Raw genomic sequence first — 24,004 nt, 5'->3', positions numbered from 1 at the left:
CAGTTCAGGGATTTGAGACTTTAACATATCACAAGTTGGTATATGATCGGCTGTTATGTGAGCACCACAGATGCAAGAAACATTACTGACATATTTTGTGTATGTGTGTGTGTGTGTGAATGCTGGGTATTGCTTTCCTGGGTTTTTTTTTTTTTTTCATTCTCTGTGTGCAAACCACTGTCAGATCCTCAAAGTACTCCCGTACGTCTCAAGCTTTTCAGGCTGGTTCCTTCCCCCTCCTCTCCCTCTTCTATTTCCATGTATTTCTTTTTATGCAGAGTGTGCATTATAGTCCAATACAGTGAGTACAGTTCCACAATACATTGCAGTGCATCTTTATCAATCCATTTGGAAAGTGCATAAAGAAGTGTTGTGCTGCAACTGTGTTTCCGAGTGCATGCATGTGCATATGTGTGGTGGCATATGTGTGTGTGTGTGTGTGTGTGTGCGCGTGCACGCGCTGCAACTACCTGTTTCTTTGCCAAGACGATAGCTGCTGGTGTGTGTGTGTGTGTGTGTGTGTGTGTGTGTGTGTGTGTGTTGTGTGCACCTACAGCTACCTGTTTCTTCACCTAGTTGATAGCTGCTGGTGTCTTCACAAATTAAGGAACACACGTTGCCAAGACAACACACATGAGCACTCACATCCCTGAAGACAGGTTCTGGCACAAACAGCAGTGTTTTTTTGAGTGCAGGGAATTTTGGCCAACTTCCGTCAGTCCCCAAACTCCTGTACCTAAAGACCCATGTTGTGGCAAAGATGCATGGTGTACATATATATATATATATAGGTAAATTGGTAGATAGTTAAATAATGCAAGGTAAAGTCTTGAGCTGCTGGCACAGTGAAAATTTGGTAATGTATGTGAAAGTGGATAAACATTTTCTGTGCAGTTTTTTTCCGGCATTTTCGTGGGGATGTAACTTGGGCAAGGCACTCTCCACTATTATCAAATTGTAGCCCAGTTAATGGGCACAGCAGTTACCTGCTGTGCTGTTCTGATGGTCATAGTCGAACACAACTTTTATATATATATATATATATGTATATATACTCATACTTATATTTTTGTTTCTGTTATACAAAAAACAAGAAAGATATCTATAAATACATGCATACATATATATATATATATATATATGTATTTCATGTATTTGAAATATATGTATAAATATGAATATATATATGTATATATATATATATTCAAATATATAGGACAGATCTGGAGCCAGTTGATCAGTGTTCAATATTGCCGTGACTTGTGGTGACTTGAATTAATCGCTCACCGGTGTCAGACCCTGCACAACAACTGCTGGACTAGAGACATACAGACACAGAGAGAGAGAGAGAGAGCGAGAGAGAGAAAGAGACAAAGACAGAGAGAGATCCAGCAGGGAGGATGGTGAGTTTGCTGTGAGGAGGATAGCGTTGTCACATTTGTGGTTCACTCACTCGGTCATCCTCATCATCAGACAATGTTTCTGGGAGGGTGTATGAATGTACTGCAGGGTCCCTGCGGGCCCATGTCGCGGAAAGCAGCGAAGCGTTTAGTGAGCGAAGAAGAAGAAGAAGGAGGTGAAGAGGAGGTAAACAAACAACAACTTTCTTTTTTTTTTCTTTTTTTTTTTGTGATCATGCGCCCTCCCCCCTTCCCTGACAACCCCCTCCCCCCACTCCAAGTGCCCACTGCCTGAGTTGCGTTCTTCTTCCTTTCGTTCAAGTGTTTTCACAGATGAGGTGTCATTGTTACGGTTTTGTTTGTTTGTGAGATTCGGTTTTTTTGTGTACATGGGTCGGTGATTTGTTTTGAAGGATGACGGTGGTGAAAGGTGGAGGGTGTTCACAAAATGAGGTCTCATTTTTGTGTATGTGTTGGGTTTTTTTGTTTGTTTGTTTGTTTTTTTGTTATTGTTTTTTGTGAGATTCATTTTCTTCATCATTTGTGTGTGTATTGTCTCATTTGTTTCAAAAGGATAATGGTGAACCATGGAGGGAAAAATTTTCTTTCTTCTTTCTTTCTTTCTTTCCTCCTTTCTTTCTGAGCAGTGATTATGATGGGGTAAGGAGTCTGTAGTGGTAGTCCTTTTGTACTGTGTTGAATGATGTGCCTGTCTTTCTTTCATAATATTTTTTGCTTTCTGAGTTTCCTAAATGGTAAAAAAAAATATATTTACAATTCTGCACAGTGATTCTTTCTCTTTGTGAGTGTGGGTTACTCTGTGAGTGAGTGTGTGAGTGAGTTTGAGAGAGAGAGAGAAAGAGTGTGTATGTGTGTGTATCTTCAGTTTAACGTTTATTCACTATAAGTGTTTTTAGACGGAAAGGAGTAAAGTAGTGGATAAAGGAAAGGGAATGCATGTGATTATTAGTGTAAATAAGTGTTCATGTTATGTATCAGAGGAAAGGTATATTATTATAAGAAAAAGTCTAAAGAAATTGTGGTGTGTATTGAATGAGGTGTGTGCGTGTGCAAGCATGCGCATGAATGTATGCTATGTGTGTGTGTGAGAGCTCATTCCAGTACATGAACTTACACTTGTATTTTTCCTTATCAGTTTATATTTTTTCTTTATCAGTATTATTTTAGTCAGGTGTCATGAATTACCGAACGATGATGTAAACAATTAACACAGATTACATTGCTTGTCCACAATGTATCCAGTGTGAAGAAAAATGCATATATATGCATTAACTGACTGTGGAATCTGATTCTTGTGTTAAACCTGTGTGCACATACATGTTAGATTTTGATACATGAACACACACACACACACACACACACACACACACACACACACACACACACACACACACACACACACACACACACACACACACACACACACACACACACACACACATATGAACAGACATACACACACACAAACACACACACACATACACACACCTAAACGCTGACCATGAAACTTCACTAACTACAAACATAATGAAATGCTCACTACAGTTAACCCTAACACAAGAGAAGACAAGACAAGACAATACAATCAAACCCAACCCAATCCAACAAAACACAATACAATACAATACAATGGAATACGCTACACTACACTACAATGGAATACAACAGAACACATTACAACCCAATCCATTCCAATCAACACAACACAACACAGCACAGCACAGCACAGCACAACACAACACAACACAACACATCACAACCCAACCCAACCCAATCCAACACAACACAACACAACACACCACAACCCAACACAACACAACCCAACACACCACAACCCAACCCAACCCAACCCACCACACCACACCACAACCCAACCCAACCCAACACACCACAACCCAGCCCAACCCAACACACCACACCACAACCCAACCCAACACAACCCAACCCAACCCAACACAACACACTTCAACCCAGCCCATCCCAACACAACACACCACAACCCAGCCCAACCCAACACACCACACCACAACCCAACCCAAACCAACCCAACCCAACCCAACCCAACCCAACACACCACAACCCAACCCAACCCAACACACCACACCACACCACACCACACCAACACAACACAACTCAACACACCACACCACACCACACCACACCACACCAACACAACACAACACACCACACCACACCACACCACACCACACCAACACAACACAACTCAACACACCACACCACACCACACCACACCACACCAACACAACTCAACACAGTCTTCCTGTCCTGTGTGTGCAGAGTGCTCAGTCTCGCTTGCTGATCAAGGGAGGACGTGTCGTCAATGACGACCAGTCCTTCGATGCCGACATCTACATTGAGGATGGAATTATCAAGTGAGAGAGATAGCTGTCTGTCTGTTTCTGTCTGTTTCTCTCTGTCTGTCTGTTTCTCTCTGTCTGTCTGTTTCACTCTGTCTCCCTCTTTTGCTGTACCATTCTCTCTCTCTCTCTCTCTCTTATGTTCACATGCATTGCGATGTGATGTTTATATGAATATGTATAAAAGAATAATGTTCACATACCCCTTCATAAGGGGCTTAAGGCCTGTACATGAATAAACCATCTGCAATCTGGTATCTGGAATCTCTCTGTCTGTCTGTCTGTCTGTCTCTCACTCTCTCTCTCTCTCACTGTGTGTGTGTGTGTGTGTGTGTGTGTGTGTGTGTGTGTGTGTGTGTGTGTGTGTCTCTTCCTTTCTGTATGTTTTCACAATGTTTTCAGTCCCTCACATACGAACCAATTACAATACAAGCACACATGCACACTCTCACATAGATAATTGACACGAATGACACATGTGAATTTTTTGTCTCTTACACACACTCTTTCTCTCTCTTTCACACATATACACCCCCCCCCCCTCCACCCCTCCCCTCATGCCCTAGCTTCACTCCAAACACACACGCACAACATGCACCTGCCTCCCATCCATCCTCCCACACATACACCATCATCCTCCCCCCATGCCCACAAGTACCCCGTCTCCCCCCCCTCCCGATTCGACACACACACACTCACACAGAACCACACACACCAAATTGCTGTTGCACGTCCAGTCCTCGATTCCTTATAATCTAATTTTCCTCACTGCATTTTTGTCGTCTTCGCACATTTCAGACAAGTTGGAAACAACCTGGTTATTCCGGGCGGGGCCCGAACCATTGAGGCCCGGGGGAGAATGGTCATCCCTGGTGAGTTCACACAACGAGGGTTTTTGTTCCTCCTTTTTCTTCTTCTTTTTATTGAAAATCTTTTTTACATGCTTTTTGAAATCTTTTTACAGCAGATGTGGTTGAGGATATATGGATTTGTTCACATACTCTGACAGTTCCTTGAAACTGAAGCTGAGAAGTGTTTTCATTTTTGTAATTCTATTTGTTTATTTATTTATTTATTTACTTATTTATTGATTGATTTATTTATTCATTTATCTATTTTATGTTTGTAAGTTGTCATTTTTGTGTTAAAATGCAGGTCTTATTTGTCCATTTTTACAATGCACAGTGCAGTTAAGCATGTTTTTCATAGAAAGGCGCAAAATGCACATTAAATTTGATTGTTATTGTTATTTTTATCATTATTGTTGTTGTTGTTGTTGTTATTGTTATTGTTAGTATTTTTATCATTAGAAGTAAGTAGTAGTAATAGTAGTAGCTGTATGATCAATGGTTTCTTCAGTGCAATGAGAAATGCATTTACATCGTAATCTTTTGTGGACTATTACTTTCAAACAAACAAATAGGCAAGATTGCACAGACTCTTAGTGCTGCAGCCTTGGGGAAAAGTTGGCCTTTAGGAATCATTCCAACGCCGACTGTCCTAAAACCCTCTTGGCCGAGAGAGTGGGGATGTAACTTGGGCAAGACACTCTCTCTCCACTATAATCGAATTCCAGCCCATACAGTCAGGACAGCAGATGCCTTCTCTGCTGTTCTGATGGTCATTGATGGATACGACTGATATGCAATGAGTTTCAATTTCTCAAGAAGGTGTCACTGCATTCGGACAAACCCAAAAACGCTACACCACATATGCTAAACAGGTGCCTGACCAACAGCAATACCCGACATGCTTTAGTCAGGCCTTGAGTGCATGCAGAAGCGCTTGTGTACCTATCAGAGTGGATTTCTTCTACAGAACTTTGCTAGAGGACAACACTTTTGTTGCCATGGGTTGTTTTTTTCAATGCACCAAGTGCGTGCTGCACACAGGACCTCGGTTTATCAAGTAATCTGAACGACTAGACACTAAGTTTTTCATAGCAAACTTGGGAGAAAGGATGAGAGCTGGACTGGAACCCAAACCCCTCGCAGTCTGTATTGGAATATGAGCGTCTTTACCTCTTCTTCTTCTTCTTCTGCGTTCGTGGGCTGCAACTCCCACGTTCACTCGTATGCACACGAGTGGGCTTTTATGTGTATGACCGTTTTTACCCCGCCATGTAGGCAGCCATACTCCGTTTTCGGGGGTGTGCATGCTGGGTATGTTCTTGTTTCCATAACCCACCGAACGCTGACATGGATTACAGGATCTTTAACGTGCGTATTTGATCTTCTGCTTGCATATACACACGAAGGGGGTTCAGGCACTAGCAGGTCTGCACATATGTTGACCTGGGAGATCGTAAAAATCTCCACCCTTTACCCACCAGGCGTCATCACGGTGATTCGAACCCGGGACCCTCAGATTGACAGTCCAATGCTTTAACCACTTGGCTTTTGCACCCGTCGTGTCTTTACCATTCTGCCACCTTTGCCTGCATGCATACAGTGAGAGGTGGTGTTTGATTTCAGGGTGTGTGTGATAGTCAGTCGTGTTCGACTGTGACCATCAGAACAGCAGAGGAGGTAACTGCTGTTCCGACTATCTGGGCTAGATTAACAGTATCAGTATCAGTATCAGTAGCTCAAGGAGGCATCACTGCGTTCGGTCAAATCCTGTATACGCTACACCACATCTGCCAAGCAGATGCCTGACCAGCAGCGTAACCCAACGCGCTTAGTCAGGCCTTGAGAAAATAACAAGAACAAAAATATATATATATAATAAAATAAATAAAATAAAAATACATAAGAATAATAATAAAAATAAAAATAAGATAAAATAATATGAATAAAATAAATAAAGTAAAAAATAACACACACACACACAAAATAATAATAAAAAAAAAATTTATAGATTAACAAATTGTAAAGAGCGGTAACTCTCTCCTCACACAAAGTACATAACTTCAAGCCAGTGCTGCCTACACTACCAATTCAGCTAGCACACAGGTAAATAAAAGGTAGATTGGAACAAACCCAGACACTTCCCCAAAAAGGAAGCGCTGGGCTTGCTGTTATTCCGATCATTTGACATGTGCACACAGCAGCAATGAGAGAAGAAATGTGCAAACACAAATTAGCTTTTATTCAAGACTGGCATAGCCTCTTTAATCCTGGGCTAGAATTTAATTATTGTGGAGAGTGTCTTGCCCAAGGTACATCCCTACTCTCTCTGCCAGGAGGGTTTTAGAACAGTCAGCATTTGGGATGGTTCCCAAAGGCCAACTAACCTCCCCCCCCAAGGCTGCAGCACAAAGAGCCAGTGCAATTTTGCCTCCTAGATGGAGAGTCATAGTCCTTCACAAAAGACTAAGCTGTAAATGATTTCTCATTGCAGTAGAGAAACCATTGATAAGACAGCTCTCAGTTTGCTGTTGGCCCAGCTGTAAACTCATGCCAGTCTATAATAATAATGGATACTTATATAGCACACTATCCAGAAATCTGCTCTGGGTGCTTTACAAAAACGCTTTGTTAACATAAAACATTACATCTGTGTTACATACACACACCAAAATATGACCACACACCCACACACACACACACACACACACACACATTTTAACAATACATGTGTATCAAACAGCTACCCTAACACATACGCACACATAGGCAGGCACAAACTTACATAAACGCACGCACAGTCTATGATATAAGCTGAGTGTTGGGCACGCCCAGAGTACACACAAACACTCGCCAATGATTTTCAATCTGCGATACAAGGCTAGGTGTTTGATTTCAGGGGGTATCGACACAATGACCCACATGCAGTTTCCCTTCATGGGAACAACGGCGGCTGATGATTTCTACAGCGGTACCAAGGCTGCACTGGCTGGAGGGACCACCATGATTGGTAAGGGAATTTTTGAGAGGTTTGTGTGTGTGTGTGTGTGTGTGTGTGCACGCGCGCGCGAAATGATCAAATTTTTGATCGAAATGTAAAGTGTCGTCAGCTGCAGCTCACTTCGCAGAGCAGCATCTTTGCACGTGCGTGATCGGATGTTGACGTTCATGGCGCATCAGCGACGAATGTTGCACCTCATCTTCAGTGTTAACAGAAAGGCTCAGAGACGAAAGCTCCGGATGACCAAAAGAATAAACAGCAGGGGTATAAATCAAAGCGCCAGCACGTGTACAATGAGGCCTGGCAGAAAGACTTTCCTTTCCTGACCTGGTTGCAGTAGACATGGTGCGTGACCAGCAGGGCAGCTTACTCCTGGACGGCTATGAGAAGTGGCTCAGTCAGGCTCACACTCACACACACACACACACACACCTATCCCCACCCCCATAATCACACACACACACACGCACACACACACATTCTCTCTCTCTCTCTGTGCGTGTGTGTGTGTGTGTGTGTGTGTGCGTGCGCGCGCGTGTGTGTGTGTTATTATTACCATGCTTATTCTTTATGTAGTATAGTATTCACATTCTGTGACTTTAAGTAGCATTGTGTAGTGCATGCAATGACATATATAATGTGGTATTGTGTAGTGTACAACTGGACGAGCTACCAATTAGTGTAGACCTTGTTTCAGGGCGGGGATTGGATAAAAAAAAAAAGTGCGCCAGTGCTTATCTGTTATCCTCGATAATAAAGAATTTGTCTTGTCTTGTCTTCTCTCTCTCTCTCTCTCTTTCTCTCTCATACACACACACCCATCCAACACACGCTTGCACACACACACACGCACACACACACACACAAACGCTCACCCACCAAAACCCAGCCTCCCACCCACTCACAACACCCCACCCTCCCACACCTGCACATGTACCTGTGTACCTGGTTGCAGTGGACGTGGTGTGTGACCAGCGGGGCAACTCTCTGCTGGACGCCTACGAGAAGTGGTTCAGTCAGGCGGAGGGCAAGGTGTGCTGCGACTTCGCTCTCCAGGTGGCCCTCACCTGGTGGGGCGACCAGGTGTACAAAGAGATGGAGATCCTCACACAGGAGAAAGGTGTGTGTGTGGGTTGGTAGGGGGTGTGGGGTGGGGGGGGGAGTGGTGTGTGAGAGAGAGAGCGTGTGTGTTTGTGTACATGTGTGTGTGCTCACGTGTCTCAGCAGGTTTACAAAGAGATGGACGTCCTGATACAGGAAAAAGATGTGTGTGTGTATGTGTCTGTGTGTTCTGTGTGTGTGTGTGTGTGTGTGTGTGAGTATGTGTGTGTATGTATGTATGTGTGTGTGTGTGTGTCTGTGTGTGTTCTGTGTGTGTGTGTGTGTGTGTGTTTATGTATGTGTGTGTATGTATGTATGTGTGTGTCTGTGCTTGTGTGTGTGTGTGTGTGTGCGCGCTGCGCTTGTGACACACAATTTTCTACATATATGTGCTCCAGAAACAATCTTTGCTATACCTTCTACAACTACTACCACTGCTACTACTACTACTACTATTAATGGTAATAGTATGAGTTTATGCGTGAGTGCGTATCCCATAGTGCTCCATAGTTATGCGCACTAGAAATATCAACACATTTTATAAGAATTTTTTCCCCCAAAAAATGATTGTATACATAGGTGTATTCATATGATATTTGTATTGTGTACACACATGTATAGTGCTGCACCAAGACGGCACATATACAAAGGAGTTCCTTCTTTGAACGACTGTTCGTTCACACAGGCGTGAACGCTTTCAAGATGTTCATGAACTACAAAGACTGCTTCATGCTGACGGACTCCGAGATGTACGCTGCCTTCAGGCGCTGCAAGGAGCTGGGTGCCCTCCCCTTGGTGCGGGCTGAGAACGGACAGATCGCTGCTTTGGTCAGTGCGTTGTGTCATGATGGTGGTGTTAGTTTTGTTTTTTTTTGTTGGTTATTATTGAATTGAGGTGGTGGTTTTCTGTTTTGGGGAGTTTGTTTGTTTTTTTGTTTGTTGTTTTTTTTCCGTCTTCTTCCTGTTTCTTCCCTGGTTAGTAAATTGTTGGTGGTGGTAGTGGTTTTTATTTTTATTTTTTTTTTTTTTATTAAAATAATTTTTTTTGATGGGATGTTGAGGGTGAGAGCTTTCTTCTTATTTTTCTTCTTGTTCTTCCTATTCTTCTTCTTCCCTCATCTTATTTCTTCTTTTGTCTTCATCTTACTCCACCTCCTGTATTCTTCTACTTCTTCTTTTACTACTTCTTTGTCTTCTTCTCCTTTTTTCTTCTTCTTTCTCCACCGCCTCATCCTTGTCTTCTTCTTCTTTTACTTCTTCTATTTCTTCGTCCTCTTCTCCTTCTTCTTCTTTGTCTACTTCTTCTTCTACTTCGTGTACTTCTTTTTTCTTCTCCTTTTTTTCTTCTTCTTACTCCATCTCCTCACCTTCTTCTTGTTCTACTTTTTTTCTTCTTAAGATCTTCTTGTTCTTGTTGTTCTACTTTTTCTTCTTAAGATCTTCTTGTTCTTGTTGTTCTACTTTTCCTTCTTTAGATCTTGTTGTTCTTTTTGTTGTTCTACTTTTTCTTCTTAAGATCTAGTTGTTGTTGTTGTTGTTGTTGTTCTGCTTTTTCTTCTCCCCTGGTCGGTGGTGGTGTATTTTGTTGTCTTTTTTTTCTTTTTTCTTTTCGGTTGGATGGGGTTTTCTTCTTTCTCTCCTTCGTCTTCTTTTTCTTCTTCTACTTCTCCCATGTTTTATGGGTTGCAACTCCCATGTTTGTTTATATGTATTGGTGAGGTTTTACATTTTTACCCCCACTGTGTTGGCAACCACACTTGATTTCTGGGGATGTGCATACTGGCTGTGTTCTGATGAAAACGTGTAAATAATAAGAACAGTTGAAGAATTTTGTTTAACGTCCCATCACACACACTGGTGATTGTTAGTAAAAACAACAACAGCAGCTGCAAAATGAAGTTAGAAAATGATAACATTAAAGATAGTGATGAACATGGTAACAACCATCATCTTCTTCTTCTTCTGCGTTCACTCATATGCACACGAGTGGGCTTTTACGTGTATGACCGTTTTTACCCCGCCATGTAGGCAGCCATACTCCGTTTTCGGGGGTGTGCATGCTGGGTATGTTCTTGTTTCCATAACCCACTGAACGCTGACATGGATTACAGGATCTTTAACGTGCGTATTTGATCTTCTGCACACGAAGGGGGTTCAGGCACTAGCAGGTCTGCACATATGTTGACCTGGGAGATCGTAAAAATCTCCACCCTTTACCCACCAGGCGCCATCACCGTGATTCTAACCCGGGACCCTCAGATTGACAGTCCAACGCTTTAACCACTCGGCTATTGCGTCCGTCAAACAACCATCATCAAAGTAGATTTTTTTGGGTCTATATTTAGTGCATAATTAATTCAGGCTTTTTCTGTTTTTTTCTTCCCCAGAAAGCAGAAGAGCTGGCATCCATGGGAGTGACTGGACCTGAGGCCCATGAGATGTGTCGTCCTGAAGAGGTCAGTACACATGTTGTTTTTTTTTTCGTTTTTTTTTCGTTTTTTTTTTTTTTCATGGAGACACATGTCAGTACACGTTTCAGTGTAGTGTTATGTCCCTCGGAAAAGCACTTTACTCAGATTTTAACCTTTTTAACCCATGCAGAAAAAACACAGAAAATATACTGTTTTTCCTCCAAATTATATGTAGACCCAGTCCAGAAATACTGTAGACGTTAATTCCCTTTCCACATGTTTATGAACAAATGAATGAATTCATTCATCATTCCTTATGGTTTATGCATTTGTAGGAACATGAATGCTGTTTTAATGAGGTGAACTTCGATGCTAGAGCAATGCTCATGTGTAGGGCTGAATGAATTAACTCCTTCCACCCCACAGCTACACGCCTGCTACAACTCCCCTGGACCAGCACTACATGAGACCACTGCAGAAAAAACCCCAAAACAGGTGGTTCACTAAAACAGTGAAAATCAGTGGAGAACAGTTGATTTAATCGGACAAACAAAGGTTCATTTTTAAGCTTTCAGAATCCATAAACGGTTAAGTGTAGAATACCAACTGTACCAAGCTGTAGACCAGCCGCCGTGGCGAAGTGGTTAGCGTCGCGGACTGATGGCTGGGAGGACGCGGGTTCGAATCCCAGCGGAGGTGGGTTTTTCGGCCTGTGGCCGGCTCCTACCCAGAGTTAAGTGTGCTGTGGGCTTAAATGGGGAGACTGGGACCACACAGTCGAGTGTCATCCACTTCAAGGATGCGTCTTTGGGTGTGTTGCTCTAATTACCGGACCAACACTGCAAGTGTCTGTATCTCTCGGGCCTGGTTAACGCCGGGATATTATTATGACAGGAAGCGTAGAGTGCAGCCTTGTCACGCAGTCCCAAACCAAAATGGACCTCCATAGCAACATCGTCATCATCATCGTCATCCTCCTCCTCCTTCATCGTCATCAATATAAACAAAATAGTCTCAAAGTCTGTGACCTTTCATGCCCTGCTCTCATGGTGACCTCAGTTTCAATACCCCTCCACTTCCGTGCTTGGGGTGAGCCCTGTCAATGTCGTCAGTGTCGGCAGATTCATGGGGGCCTGTTGTTTGAGGGATGTGGTGGTGGTCTCCACTCTGGTGGAGACGCTCACTCAGTCTGGCTCCGCGACTGACGACATTATGTCGTTAGTAGGGGGCTTAGTAGGTGGTGTCCTAAGTACGTTAAAACAGAACAGGCACCACTGAACACCACCGAAGTGACTCAGCAGCAGTGCAGTGTCTCCTCTGGTGTGTGGCCTCCAGTCGACCTAAGATCGATGGTTCCATGTGGACTGCCGACGCTGGAACTACGACGGACGAACCCGGGTGTGGCCGTGTATGGGGGAATCTAAATGAGCGGCGTGGGAGTAATGCCACTGAAACGGCGCAGATGATGAGGCAGCCAAAAAAAAAAAAAAAAAGTGTAGAATACCAACTGTACCAAGCAAGAAAGAGTGAAATTAGAATTGTGTGTTGGTATGAGAATACTCGTACCTGGTCCACAGGGGAAGTAATCATGGTACGAGTTGACTCATACCTGGGCTGAATGAGTTAAACCTTTGTTCAGGTGGAGGCTGAGGCCACCCGACGCGCCATCACCGTCGCCGACCAAGCCGGTGCACCGGTGCTGATTGCTCCAGTCATGAGCAAGGCCTCTGCCGATGCCGTGTCTTCCGCCAGGAGAAGTGGTATGGTTTGCTTTTCCTGAGTTCGATCCCTAGTTAAGGGCTTGCTTTTGGGGATGGCACTCTTTTTCTTCTTATATATATATATATATATATATATATACATACATATATATATATTTATTTATTATCTTATGGGTGCAATGGCTAAATAATTAGAGCACTGAATTTTCGCCTGATTTTTCCGAGTTTGATTTCTGGTTTCGGCAGCTACTGGTGGGTTAATAGTGGAGATTTTTTCCACCAGATCTCCCGGAGTCAACAATTTTTGCAGACTGGTTACTGCCTGGACCTCCTTGGTGTGTACACGCATGCAGAAAAGCAATTACGCATGTTAAAGATCCTGTAATCCAATCCGGCATTCAGTGGGTTATGGAAACAAGAACCTACCAAACATATATACACCATCTGAAAACAGAGTATTACTGCCTACATGTGCAGGATAAAAACAGTCATACATGTAAAAGTCCACCCCTATATACAGGTGGATGTGGGAGTTGCAGCCCATGAAGACAAAGACTAATTTAAGGCCAGTCATGGCAGTTATTTGCAGCTATTTTCAAAACAGTTTTATTCTAAATTCTGATTATTATTATAGGTGGATATTATTAGGTATCACCCAGGATTCACAAAAATGTAAAAAGAATACACTCTTCATGCACCGGTTGCCATGGAAACGATTCAAAATGGCTGACAAACAAAAAAAAATTAAAGCTCTATAACTACAGAACTATTATAGGTACTTCAGTTTTTCTTTTTGTTTTTGGTTTATTATTACTTGAACTCATTTTCTACGTTAGGATAGCTGAGTCAAAGTGAAAGTTCTTCTGTCACAGCTGTTTATTTCAAAAATTCAAGAACAGAAAGTGTCATTTCTTTTAAAAAAAATGTTGAAAAATTAAATATTTTAGATATAATACTATGCCAATGTAGAAAGTGAATTCAAGTAATAACAAATCAAAAAGAAAAAGAAAAACTGAAGTACCTATAATAGTTTTGTAGTTATAGAGCTTTAAATATTTTTGTTTGTCGACCATTTTGAATCGTTTCCATGGCATGAAGAGTGTAAATTTTTTTTATACATTTTTGTGAATACCTGGGTGGTATCTAACAATATCCAGCTATAATGATGATCAGAATTTAGAATAAAACTGTTTTAAAAACTGTTTTAAAAATAGCTGCCATGTCTTGCCTTAAGACTTTATATGATGAGTGCAGTGGTTGAATGGTTACAGCATTGAATTCTCACCTGAGTTACATAGGTTAGATCCCTGGTCTCAGCGCACCTGGTGGGTAAAGGGTGGAGATTTTTCCAATCTCCCAGGTCAACATGTGTGTGCAGACCTGCTAGTGCCTGAACCCCCTTGGTGTGTATATGTAAGCAGAATACACACAAATACACATGCTAAATATCCTGTGACCCATTCCAGGCAGGTTTGGAGGGGTTGTGCAAAAAGGTAATGCAATGCAATGCAATGCAATACAATACAACGCAACACAACACAACACAGTACAATACAATACCCTACCATACCCTACCCTACCATACCGTACTGTATAACACAACACAACACGGCACAACTTTACACTACACTGCACTACACATTTCTGGGGGGTGGGATGTGGTGAAAAAGGCCTTTAATCATACTCTCCTGTTCCCTGCCACAGGGAAGGTGGTGTTCGGAGAGCCCATCGCGGCCGGTCTGGGCACGGACGGAACTCACCAGTGGAACACGTGCTGGCGCCACGCAGCAGGTCACGTGATGTCACCCCCCCTCCGCCCTGACCCCACCACCCCCGGCTACCTCATGGACCTGTTGGCCAAGTCAGTGAAGTTTGTCGCTTTGTCACTTTGAAGGTTGCAGAATGGTTAAGATGCTCAGCTGCCAATACAGAGAGTCTGTGAGGGTGAGGGTTTGAATCCCCCTCTCACCCTTTCTCCCAAGTTTGACTGGAAAATCAAACAGAGCATCTAGTCTTTAGGATGAGATGATAAACCGAGGTCCCATGTGCAGCACGCACTTGGCGCGCTGAAAAAGAACCCATGGCAATGAGAGTGTTGTCCTCTGGCAAAATTGTGTAAAAAGAAATCCACTCTGACAGGTACACAAATATATAAGCATGCACTCAAGGCCTGACAAGTGCATGGATTATGCTGCTGTCAGGCATCTGTCTAGCAGATGTGGTGTAGTGTATATAGATTTGTCTGAATGCAGTGATGCCTCCTTGAGAAACTGAAACTGAAACTTCCTTCTGTTTCTGTTTCAGTTCCTCAAGAGGCATCTGTTTCTGTGTTTGGACAAGTCCATACACGCCACAGCCACATTTGCCTGACCAGCAATACAACCCAACGTGCTTGTCAGGCCTTGAGTGCATGCTTATATATTTGTGTGCCTATCAGAGCTGACATCTTTTACAGAATTTTACAATACTTTTGTTGGCATGGGTTCTTTTCCAGTGCGCCAAGTGTGTACTGCTCATAGGACCTGGATTTATCATTCTCGTTTGAATGACTGTATGCTCATTCAACATGGGAGAAAGGGCAAGACCAGGATTCAAACTCACACCCTCACATACTCTTTATTGCAAGATAGCTGTCTTAACCATTCTGCCACCTTCCCCCCTCCCCCTTCAGTGAATGTGATGTAGGTCACCGAAATGATTGTAGCTGATATTCATAAACCTACTTTGAACATGAAGAGGAGCAATGTTCATGCATTTCGAGCAAGTAGTTTTTTAACAGTTATTTCCCTGTAAATATCCAGGACAACGAAGACTCAGTTAATGGTAGAATAAAACATTGTCAGCATGACTTTACCTGAACATTTCTGATCAAACATAACATCAATTGCAAATGTATGATAGAGGATATTTTAACTCCTGCAGTGCATTCACATTTTGCATGTCTCAGCATGGTTTGTGGGTCAAAAAAAGAGAAAAAAGAAAGACCCATGTTTATAGGGGCAGTGCAGTTAGTATCCCTTCTGGTGCTTAATAGTAATAATAATAATGGTACTTATATAGCGCTGAATCTTGTGCATAGACAAATCTAAGTGCTTTTGCACCAGTCATTCTCACGCACGCATAACTCTAAAGCTGGAGAAACTAAAGACAAGGAAGAGGCAGGGAAGGGAGGCTATTTTGGGAAGAGGTGGGTTTTAAGGCCAGACTTGAAAGAGCTGAGTGTGGAGACTTGACGAAGCGAAAGAGGAAGTTCATTCCAATTGCAAGGTCCAGAGACAGAGAAAGAACGGCGGCCAACAGTCGAGAGTTTGAATCTGCTTCAAACGAAAGCCATACTCAGGCTGTTTAGACATAGTCTGTCATGTCTGTGTGAGTGTGTATGTGTGTGTAACTGGAAAATGATTGAATGACATAGGAATCGAATGATGAATGCCCACATGGCAGTTGTCAGTCAAGCTCTACGGAGATAGGCAGCCTGTTGTACAAATGACTTTCTGTGTTTGTATTTCAGTAGCTCAAGTAGGCGTCACTGCGTTCGGACAAATCCATATACGCTACACCACATCTGCCAAGCAGATGCCTGACCAGCAGCGTTACCCAACGCGCTTAGTCAGGCCTTGACAAAAAAGAAAAAAAAAGAAAGAAAAAAAAGAATGTTGTTGTTGAAAACTTTCAATAGATTTCACATTTCACGACACAGGCTTGGCGGCTTTGGTGTGGGCGTGGGCGGGGTCAGGGGCATGGGGGGGGGGGGGGGGCAGAGGCAGGGGTGGGGCCGGTGGCGGTGGCATCCTGGTTGACGACGACGCCCTCCTGTGTTTGTAAAGTGCCTAGAGCTTGGTCTCTGATGGAGGATAGGTGCTATATAAATACCCATATCATCATCAACAGGAGTTTTAGTTTCAGTTACACTTTCTCAAGGAGGCGTCACTGCATTCGGACAAATCCATAAATGCTACACCACATCTGCAAGGCAGATGCCTGACAGCAGCGTAATCCAACGCGCTTGTCAGGCCTTGAGTGCATGCTTACATATTTGTGTACTTATCAGAGTGGATTTCATTTTTGCCAGAGGACAACACTTTTGTTGCCATGGGTTCTTTTTCAGTGCGCCAAGTGTGTGCTGCACTCGGGATCTTGGTTTATCATGTCATTTGAAAGACTAGATGCTCAGTTTAATTTTCCAGTCAAATTTGGGAGAAAGGGCGAGAGCGGGATTCGAATCCACACCCTCATGAACTCTCTATATTAGCAGCTGAGCGTCTTAACCATTCTGCCACCTTCCACATTCAACAGCAACGACCTGCAGCTGACGGGGTCGGACAACAACACGCACAACGCAGACCAGAAGGCGCTGGGTAAGGATGACTTCCGGAAGATTCCTCACGGGGTGAATGGAGTGGAGGACCGCATGTCTGTGCTGTGGGAAAAGGGCGTGGTGAGTGATGACTCTGATTCACATCATGATGATAATGATTATGACAATGATGATGATAATGTCTGTGTTGTAGGAAAAGGGCGTGGTTAGTGATGAAGCTGATTCAGATCATGATGATAATGATGATAATGGTGATAATGATGGTCTTCTTCTTCTTCAACTTGTTTGCATCTTCAGTGTCAATCCTGCCGGTCTGATGAATGACGTCGCATTATTATCATGAAGATGATGATAGAGATAATTGTGGGGAATGGTCCAAAAGAGACAAATTGATTTAGTTATGGTCAGAGTTATGTAGCTTTGATCCAGGAGGCTGAGATTAAACTCATGGCTACATGACCTATCATTATGGGGAAGGGGGGGGGGGGCGGTCCAAGGGAAACAACATGGTTTGGACGTGGTCAGAGTTATGTAGCTTTGAACCAGGATGCTGAGGTTAAACTCATGCATACACGACAGAGCATATGTACTTGACTGAATGGCCAGACAGCAGCAGCGAAAAACTGACAGTAAGGATATGATGATGGTCATAATGATATATTTTGACATATTTGACATATATATGTCAGATGATAATGATAGCAATAATGATAGTAATAATAATGATAATAGTTATGACAGTAATGATAATAATAATGATAATGAAGAAGAAAATGATAATGAAGTACATGGGCGTTCGTGGCTCCAGACATGGAGCTTGTGGCATTTTCTGTAAAAGTTACACATTCATATGTATACATGCGTTCAAGAATAATGTTGAATAATGTTTGATGCAATACGCCATACTACTATAAACAAATGGTTGTGTGCTGACACAAATGCACACACAGACGCACGCACATACAAGCACACACAGGCATGCATGCACTCACATACTCATGAATGCATGCACACACACACACACACACACACACACACACACACACAGGGCATTGTAACAAAGTCACTTTTTATAGTAATATTCTACTGTGCTAAAGGAGTGAGCTGTAGATGTGTTTCATTATAATGATGATGACGATAAATGATGATAGTGATGACGACAATGACGATGATGACAATGTCCTCATCCTCTTCATCAATATCACATATTATTGTTTTATATTTTTGATGGTCATCTCTCATCCATGACAATGATGATGATGATGATGATAATGTCCTCAACCTCTTCATTGATATTAAATGTTATTGTTTTATATTTTACATATATGTTGTATCTATATTATGATGGTCATCTCTCATCTATGATGGTGGTGATGATGATGACAATGTCCTCATCCTCCTCATTAATGTTAGATATTCATTGTTATATATTTTACATATATATTATATATATATTATGATGGTCATCTCTCATCTACACCGTTGCTATCTGTGTTGACACAGGTCTCAGGGAAGATGGACCCTTGCAGATTTGTGGCTGCCACCAGCACCAACGCTGCCAAGCTTTACAACGTCTACCCTAAAAAGGTGAGAATCCCGCCAATTTGTACAACGTGAGAATGCTGTCAAACTGTACAACGTTTATCCTGAAAATGCTGCCAAGCTTTACAGTGTTTATCCTAAAAAGGTGAGAATGCTACCAATTTGTACAACATGAAAATGCTGCCAAACTCTATAACATTTATCCCCAAAAGGTGAGAACATTGCCGAGCTGTATAACATTTATACTAAAAAGGTGAGAATGCTGGCAATTTGTACAATGTGAGAATGCTGTCAAACTGTACAACGTTTATCCTGAAAATGCCGCCAAGCTTTACAATGTTTATCATAAAAAGGTGAGAAGGTTGCCAAACTGTACAACGTTTATCTAAAAAGGTGACAATACTGCCAAACAATACAATGCTTATCCTACAAAGATTAGAATGCTGCCAATTTGTACAACATTTATTCCAAAACAGTTGAGAACCTGAACTTCAATCTTCCGCCCAAACCCTTTCCAGCAACACTGACTTCAGGCTGAAAGAAGTGCACCATTCCTGCTGCAACTTCACACAAAGGTAGATAGTGATGATGATGGCCTAGAGGTAACGCGTCTGCCTAGGAAGCGAGAGAATCTGAGCGCGCTGGTTCGAATCACGGCTCAGCCGCCGATATTTTCTCCTCCTCCTCTAGACCTTGAGTGGTAGTGGTCTGGATGCTGAGGTCCCGTGTGCAGCATGCACTTAGCACATGTTAAAGAACCCACAGCAACAAAAGGGTTGTTCCTGGCAAAATTCTGTAGAAAAATCCAATTCAATAGAAAAAAAACAAATAAAAACTGCACGCAGGAAAGAAAAAGGAAAAAAAAAAGGGTGTTGCTCTCAGTGCAGCGACGCGCTCTCCCTGGGTAGAGCAGCCTGAATTTCACACAGAGAAATCTGTTGTGATAAAAAGAAATACAAATACAAGTACAAATAATGATACACAACAGCTGTTGTTCAGCACACAAATTTCACATATTCTACACAGGGATGTTGTCACTACAAGTCTAAACATGCTGCATAAAGAGGAGGTCTTTTAGGTAAAAGAAAATGTTCAGAGATTTATGCACACACACACACACACACACACACACACACACGTGTGTGTTTATTTACAAGTCATGTCAGTCATCCTTCTAATAGTATTCATCAGAGTGATGCACGTGTGTGAATACATGGTGTGAAAGTGCTTTGACTTGTATCTTCTCAAGATTCAGCACTATATAAATAATATCATTATGAGTTTTATTAGTAGTATTATGAGTATTATTAGTGCTATTATTAGTAGCAAGATTATGAGTGTATTTTGTTATTGTTATTACTAGAAGCAGTACCAGTGTTATCATTATTATTAGTAGTAGTATTAATTGTAGTAGTAGTAGTAGTTGTTTTTGTAGAAGTAACAGTATGATTATGATTGTTATTAGTAGTAGTATAAATATTACTATTATTATTATAATCATAAACTTGCTTACTTACTGCCCTTTATACGCTTTGGCTTGTAGGGCAGCAACAAAGATCCTCCACTCCTGTCTGTTTTGGGGCCAGACTCTGAACGGTACCCCAGGTGTGCTTCAGGGCCTTGAGTTCCCCTTCCACTGTTCCACACCAGGTGGCGTTCTCTGGCATATAATAAACTGGTTCCATGTTCTTCACCATGTCTGCCTGTGTTTCTTTGCAGGGCCGAATCGCTGTTGGATCTGACGCAGACGTTGTGGTCTGGGATCCGAGCCAGACCCGTAAAATCTCGGCGGAGACGCATCACCAGGCGGTGGACTTCAACATCTTTGAGGGCATGGAGTGTCACGGGGTTCCAACCTACGTCATCACCAATGGTCATGTTGTGGTGGATGAGGGACAGGTCAGTGCGGGGAAGGATGGAAGGGGGGTGAGCAGGGGGTGTGTGTGTGTGAGGGTGGGTGGGAGGTGGTTGGAGATGAGGGGTTGTGGGTTGTGGGTGGGTTAGTGTGTGTGTGTCAGTGGGTGTGGGGTGAGATTAGGTGGGTTGTGTGTGGGTGGGTGACTGGGAGTCTGGATGGGTGGGTGGGTCAGGGTGTGTGTGTGTGTGTGTGTGTGTGTGTGTGTGTGTGTATTTGTATTTCATTTTATCACATCAGATTTCTCTGTATGAAATTCAGGCTGCTCTCCCCAGGGAGAGCTCATCGCTACACGACTGCGCCACCCATTTTTGTTTGTATTTTTTCCTGCGTGCAGTTTTATATGTTTTTCCTATCGAAGTGGATTTTTCTACAGAATTTTGCCAGGAACAACCCTTTTATTGCCGTGGGTTCTTTTATGTGCGCTAAGTGCATGCTGCACACGGGACCTCAGTGTATCGTCTCATCTGAATGACTAGCGTCCAGACCACTCAAGGTCTAGTGGAGGGGGAGAAAATATCGGCAGCTGAACCATGATTTAAACCAGCGCGCTCAGATTCTCTCGTTTCCTAGGCAGGCGCGTTACCTCTGTGTGTGTGTGTGTGTGTGTGTGTGCGTGTGTGCATGCGTGCATGACTGACTGAAGCCTGACTGAACGACAGTGGAAATGAATGATGAGCACCCTTAGGCAGCTGTCCGTCAGCACTATCAAGCAAGGAAGGCAGCCTGTTGTGTAAATGACTGTGTTTTTAAAGCGCTTAGAGCTTGGTCTGTAACCATGGATAGGCACTGTGTATCATTGATGTGGATCAATCAATCAAGCTGTGTTGGTTTTGTTGACAGCTGAAGGTGACCCAGGGGCTGGGTCGTTTCGTGCCCACACCATGCAGTGCTGAGGCCGTGTATGGCCGTGTGAAGGCCAGAGACCAGGTGAGAGGACAGTGCACAATTCTCTCTCTTTTTTTTTTCACTTGCTTTTGTGTGTCTTGTGTTCAGAACAAAGTACAAGATCAGTGTCAACACTCACTCCTCTTCTCTCTCCCCACACCTCTTTTGCAGTCTCTCCACTGGCTCCCTTTTTACTCAGGATGAAATACAAGACAGCAGTCTGTCATAAATATATAAACTTCTTCTTCTTCTTCTGCGTCCACTCGTATGCACACGAGTGGGCTTTTACGTGTATGACCGTTTTTACCCCGCCATGTAGGCAGCCATACTCCGTTTTCGGGGGTGTGCATGCTGGATATGTTCTTGTTTCCATAACCCACCGAACACTGACATGGTTTACAGGATCTTTAACGTGCGTATTTGATCTTCTGCTTGCATATACACACGAAGGGGGTTCAGGCACTAGCAGGTCTGCACATATGTTGACCTGGGAGGTCGTAAAAATCTCCACCCTTTATCCACCAGGTGCCGTCACCGTGATTCGAACCCGGGACCCTCAGATTGACAGTCCAACGCTTTAACCACTCGGCTATTGCGCCCGTCAATATATAAAGAAGTTCTGCCCCTTCCTGTCTCTGTGACTGTCTTCACAATTACTACCCCCGTCTTGCTCTGTGTGATCAACTTCAGATCCATTCTGTTTCCACAATGCTGGATTCCAAAGCTCAATAGTCAACTGTCACTTTTTCTCTGTCTCTGTACCATACACTTAGAGTGACCTCCCTGTTTCATTTTGTCAGATCTCTTGTCAGATTTGTGCTTTCATATCTGTGAAACTGCTTGTTTGTTGCATATCTGTTATACATGTGTGAATGTGTGTCTGCATGTTTTACATTTATTTGCTTATTTATCATCATTATTGTTTTTTTTTGCACCTTATAAGTATATATATATATATATATATGTTTTTTTATCTATTATTTATTTATTTTTTTTAAAATTCTGTTAAAAAAAACATTATTCTATTCGTTTTTTTTCCTCAAGGCCTGACTAAGTGCGTTGGGTTCCACTGCTGATCAGGCATCTGCTTGGCAGATGTGGTGTAGAGTATATGGATACTACTATGAGTATATGGATGTGTAGAGTATATGGATACTATGGATGCTACTGATACTGATACTGATACTGTCAGATCTCGGCACTTGGCATTTTCAAGTCTGGTCATAAAATGTACTTCATTCCTAAACAGCTCTCTTCCCTTCCCATGTTCCTTCCTGGTCTTCAGTTTCCGTTGCTTTTCATTGTCTTTCGTTTCTCAGAATTAGAGTTATGCATGCGCACAAATGACTGCTGTGTAAGTGCATTGCTTTGTCTCTGCGTGAGATTTAGTGCAGTATATTGCCGTGTAACATCGTTGTTTTGTCTTTGCATAAGATTCAGTGCAGTATAAATACTGTTATTATTGTTATTCTAAGTGTGAAAGAAAAATCTGATGCAGTATTTGAGTAATCCTGTCGGTGAAAGGCCTGACCAGTTGGCTTTCATCAGTTGGTTGGGTGTCTTGACAAACTGCAAAATCAGACGCAACAAATACTAAAGCACACATAAAAAAAAAAAAAGAAAGAAAAGAATTCCCAGATTGTCGTAAATGATCATCAAACATTAAAGACTGCAAAACAGTGGTCCATTCACAGGAAGACAGACAGACGGACAGACAGAGAGAACTGTGCATGAAGGGTGTGGGTGTGCCTTCTGTACTTCTCCCCCTCCTCACCCCTGACAGTAAAGAAAACAATGTGAAGCACTTGCAAGAAAAAGGGGGAGTGGACGGAGGGGTGAGGGGTGGGGGGAGACAACATGTACTCGGTGGCTGGCATGCAACTGAGGCAAAAAAAAAAAGCAAAGAAACAAAAAACAGAAGTAAAGAAAAAAAAAACACCCCAAAAAACAAACAACAAGACATGTTCTCATATTACCCCCGTGACTGTCACAGAATGGAAATTTCCACCCCCTTCTGGTGTGCAAAAAAAAAGTGCCCCTGGACGGAAATTTCCTGCCCCATCTGGTGTGCAAAAAAGTGCCCCTGGACAGAAATTTCCACCTCTTGCTGGTGTGCAAAAAAAAGTGCCCCTGGACGGAAATTTCATGCCCCATCTAGTGTGCAAAAAAGTGTCCCTGGACAGAAATTTCCACCTCCATCTGGTGTGCAAAAAAAGTGCCCATGGATGGAAATTTCCTTCCCATTCTGGAGTGCAAAAAAGTGCCCATGGATGGAAATTTCCTTCCCATTCTGGAGTGCAAAAAAGTGCCCCTGGATGGAAATTTCCTGCCCCTTCCAGTGTGCAAAAAAAGTGCCCCTGGAAGGAAATTTCCTTCCCATTCTGGAGTGCAGAAAAAGTGCCCCTGGACAGAAGTTTCGATCTGCATCATTATGAGAATTTTCCTTTCACAAAATCATTA

General features: G+C 42.7%; 1 protein-coding gene across 6 annotated transcripts in view; it reads left to right on the top strand.

Moving 5' to 3' along the window:
- The window catches only part of LOC143286768 (dihydropyrimidinase-like), a 114,222-nt gene that overhangs the window by 85,808 nt on the left and 4,410 nt on the right, over positions 1-24,004 (top strand). For 3 of the 6 annotated variants that reach the window (XM_076594534.1, XM_076594533.1, XM_076594538.1), the window contains 12 exons: positions 3,720-3,814; positions 4,598-4,671; positions 7,547-7,657; positions 8,604-8,768; positions 9,435-9,577; positions 11,137-11,205; positions 12,800-12,920; positions 14,586-14,742; positions 17,178-17,319; positions 18,703-18,786; positions 20,461-20,640; positions 21,500-21,586. In XM_076594534.1, the coding sequence (XP_076450649.1) occupies positions 3,720-3,814; positions 4,598-4,671; positions 7,547-7,657; positions 8,604-8,768; positions 9,435-9,577; positions 11,137-11,205; positions 12,800-12,920; positions 14,586-14,742; positions 17,178-17,319; positions 18,703-18,786; positions 20,461-20,640; positions 21,500-21,586 (1,428 nt within the window). Of the gene's footprint in view, positions 1-1,216; positions 1,588-3,719; positions 3,815-4,597; positions 4,672-7,546; positions 7,658-8,603; positions 8,769-9,434; positions 9,578-11,136; positions 11,206-12,799; positions 12,926-14,585; positions 14,743-17,177; positions 17,320-18,702; positions 18,787-20,460; positions 20,641-21,499; positions 21,587-24,004 lie in introns of those variants that run through there. The other 3 variants (XM_076594536.1, XM_076594537.1, XM_076594535.1) reach the window with 3 other exon arrangements.

Source organism: Babylonia areolata, chromosome 10 (genome assembly GCF_041734735.1).
Source record: "Babylonia areolata isolate BAREFJ2019XMU chromosome 10, ASM4173473v1, whole genome shotgun sequence".
Lineage (NCBI taxonomy): Eukaryota > Metazoa > Mollusca > Gastropoda > Neogastropoda > Buccinidae > Babylonia > Babylonia areolata.
This window is presented reverse-complemented; position numbering and strand designations above follow the sequence as displayed.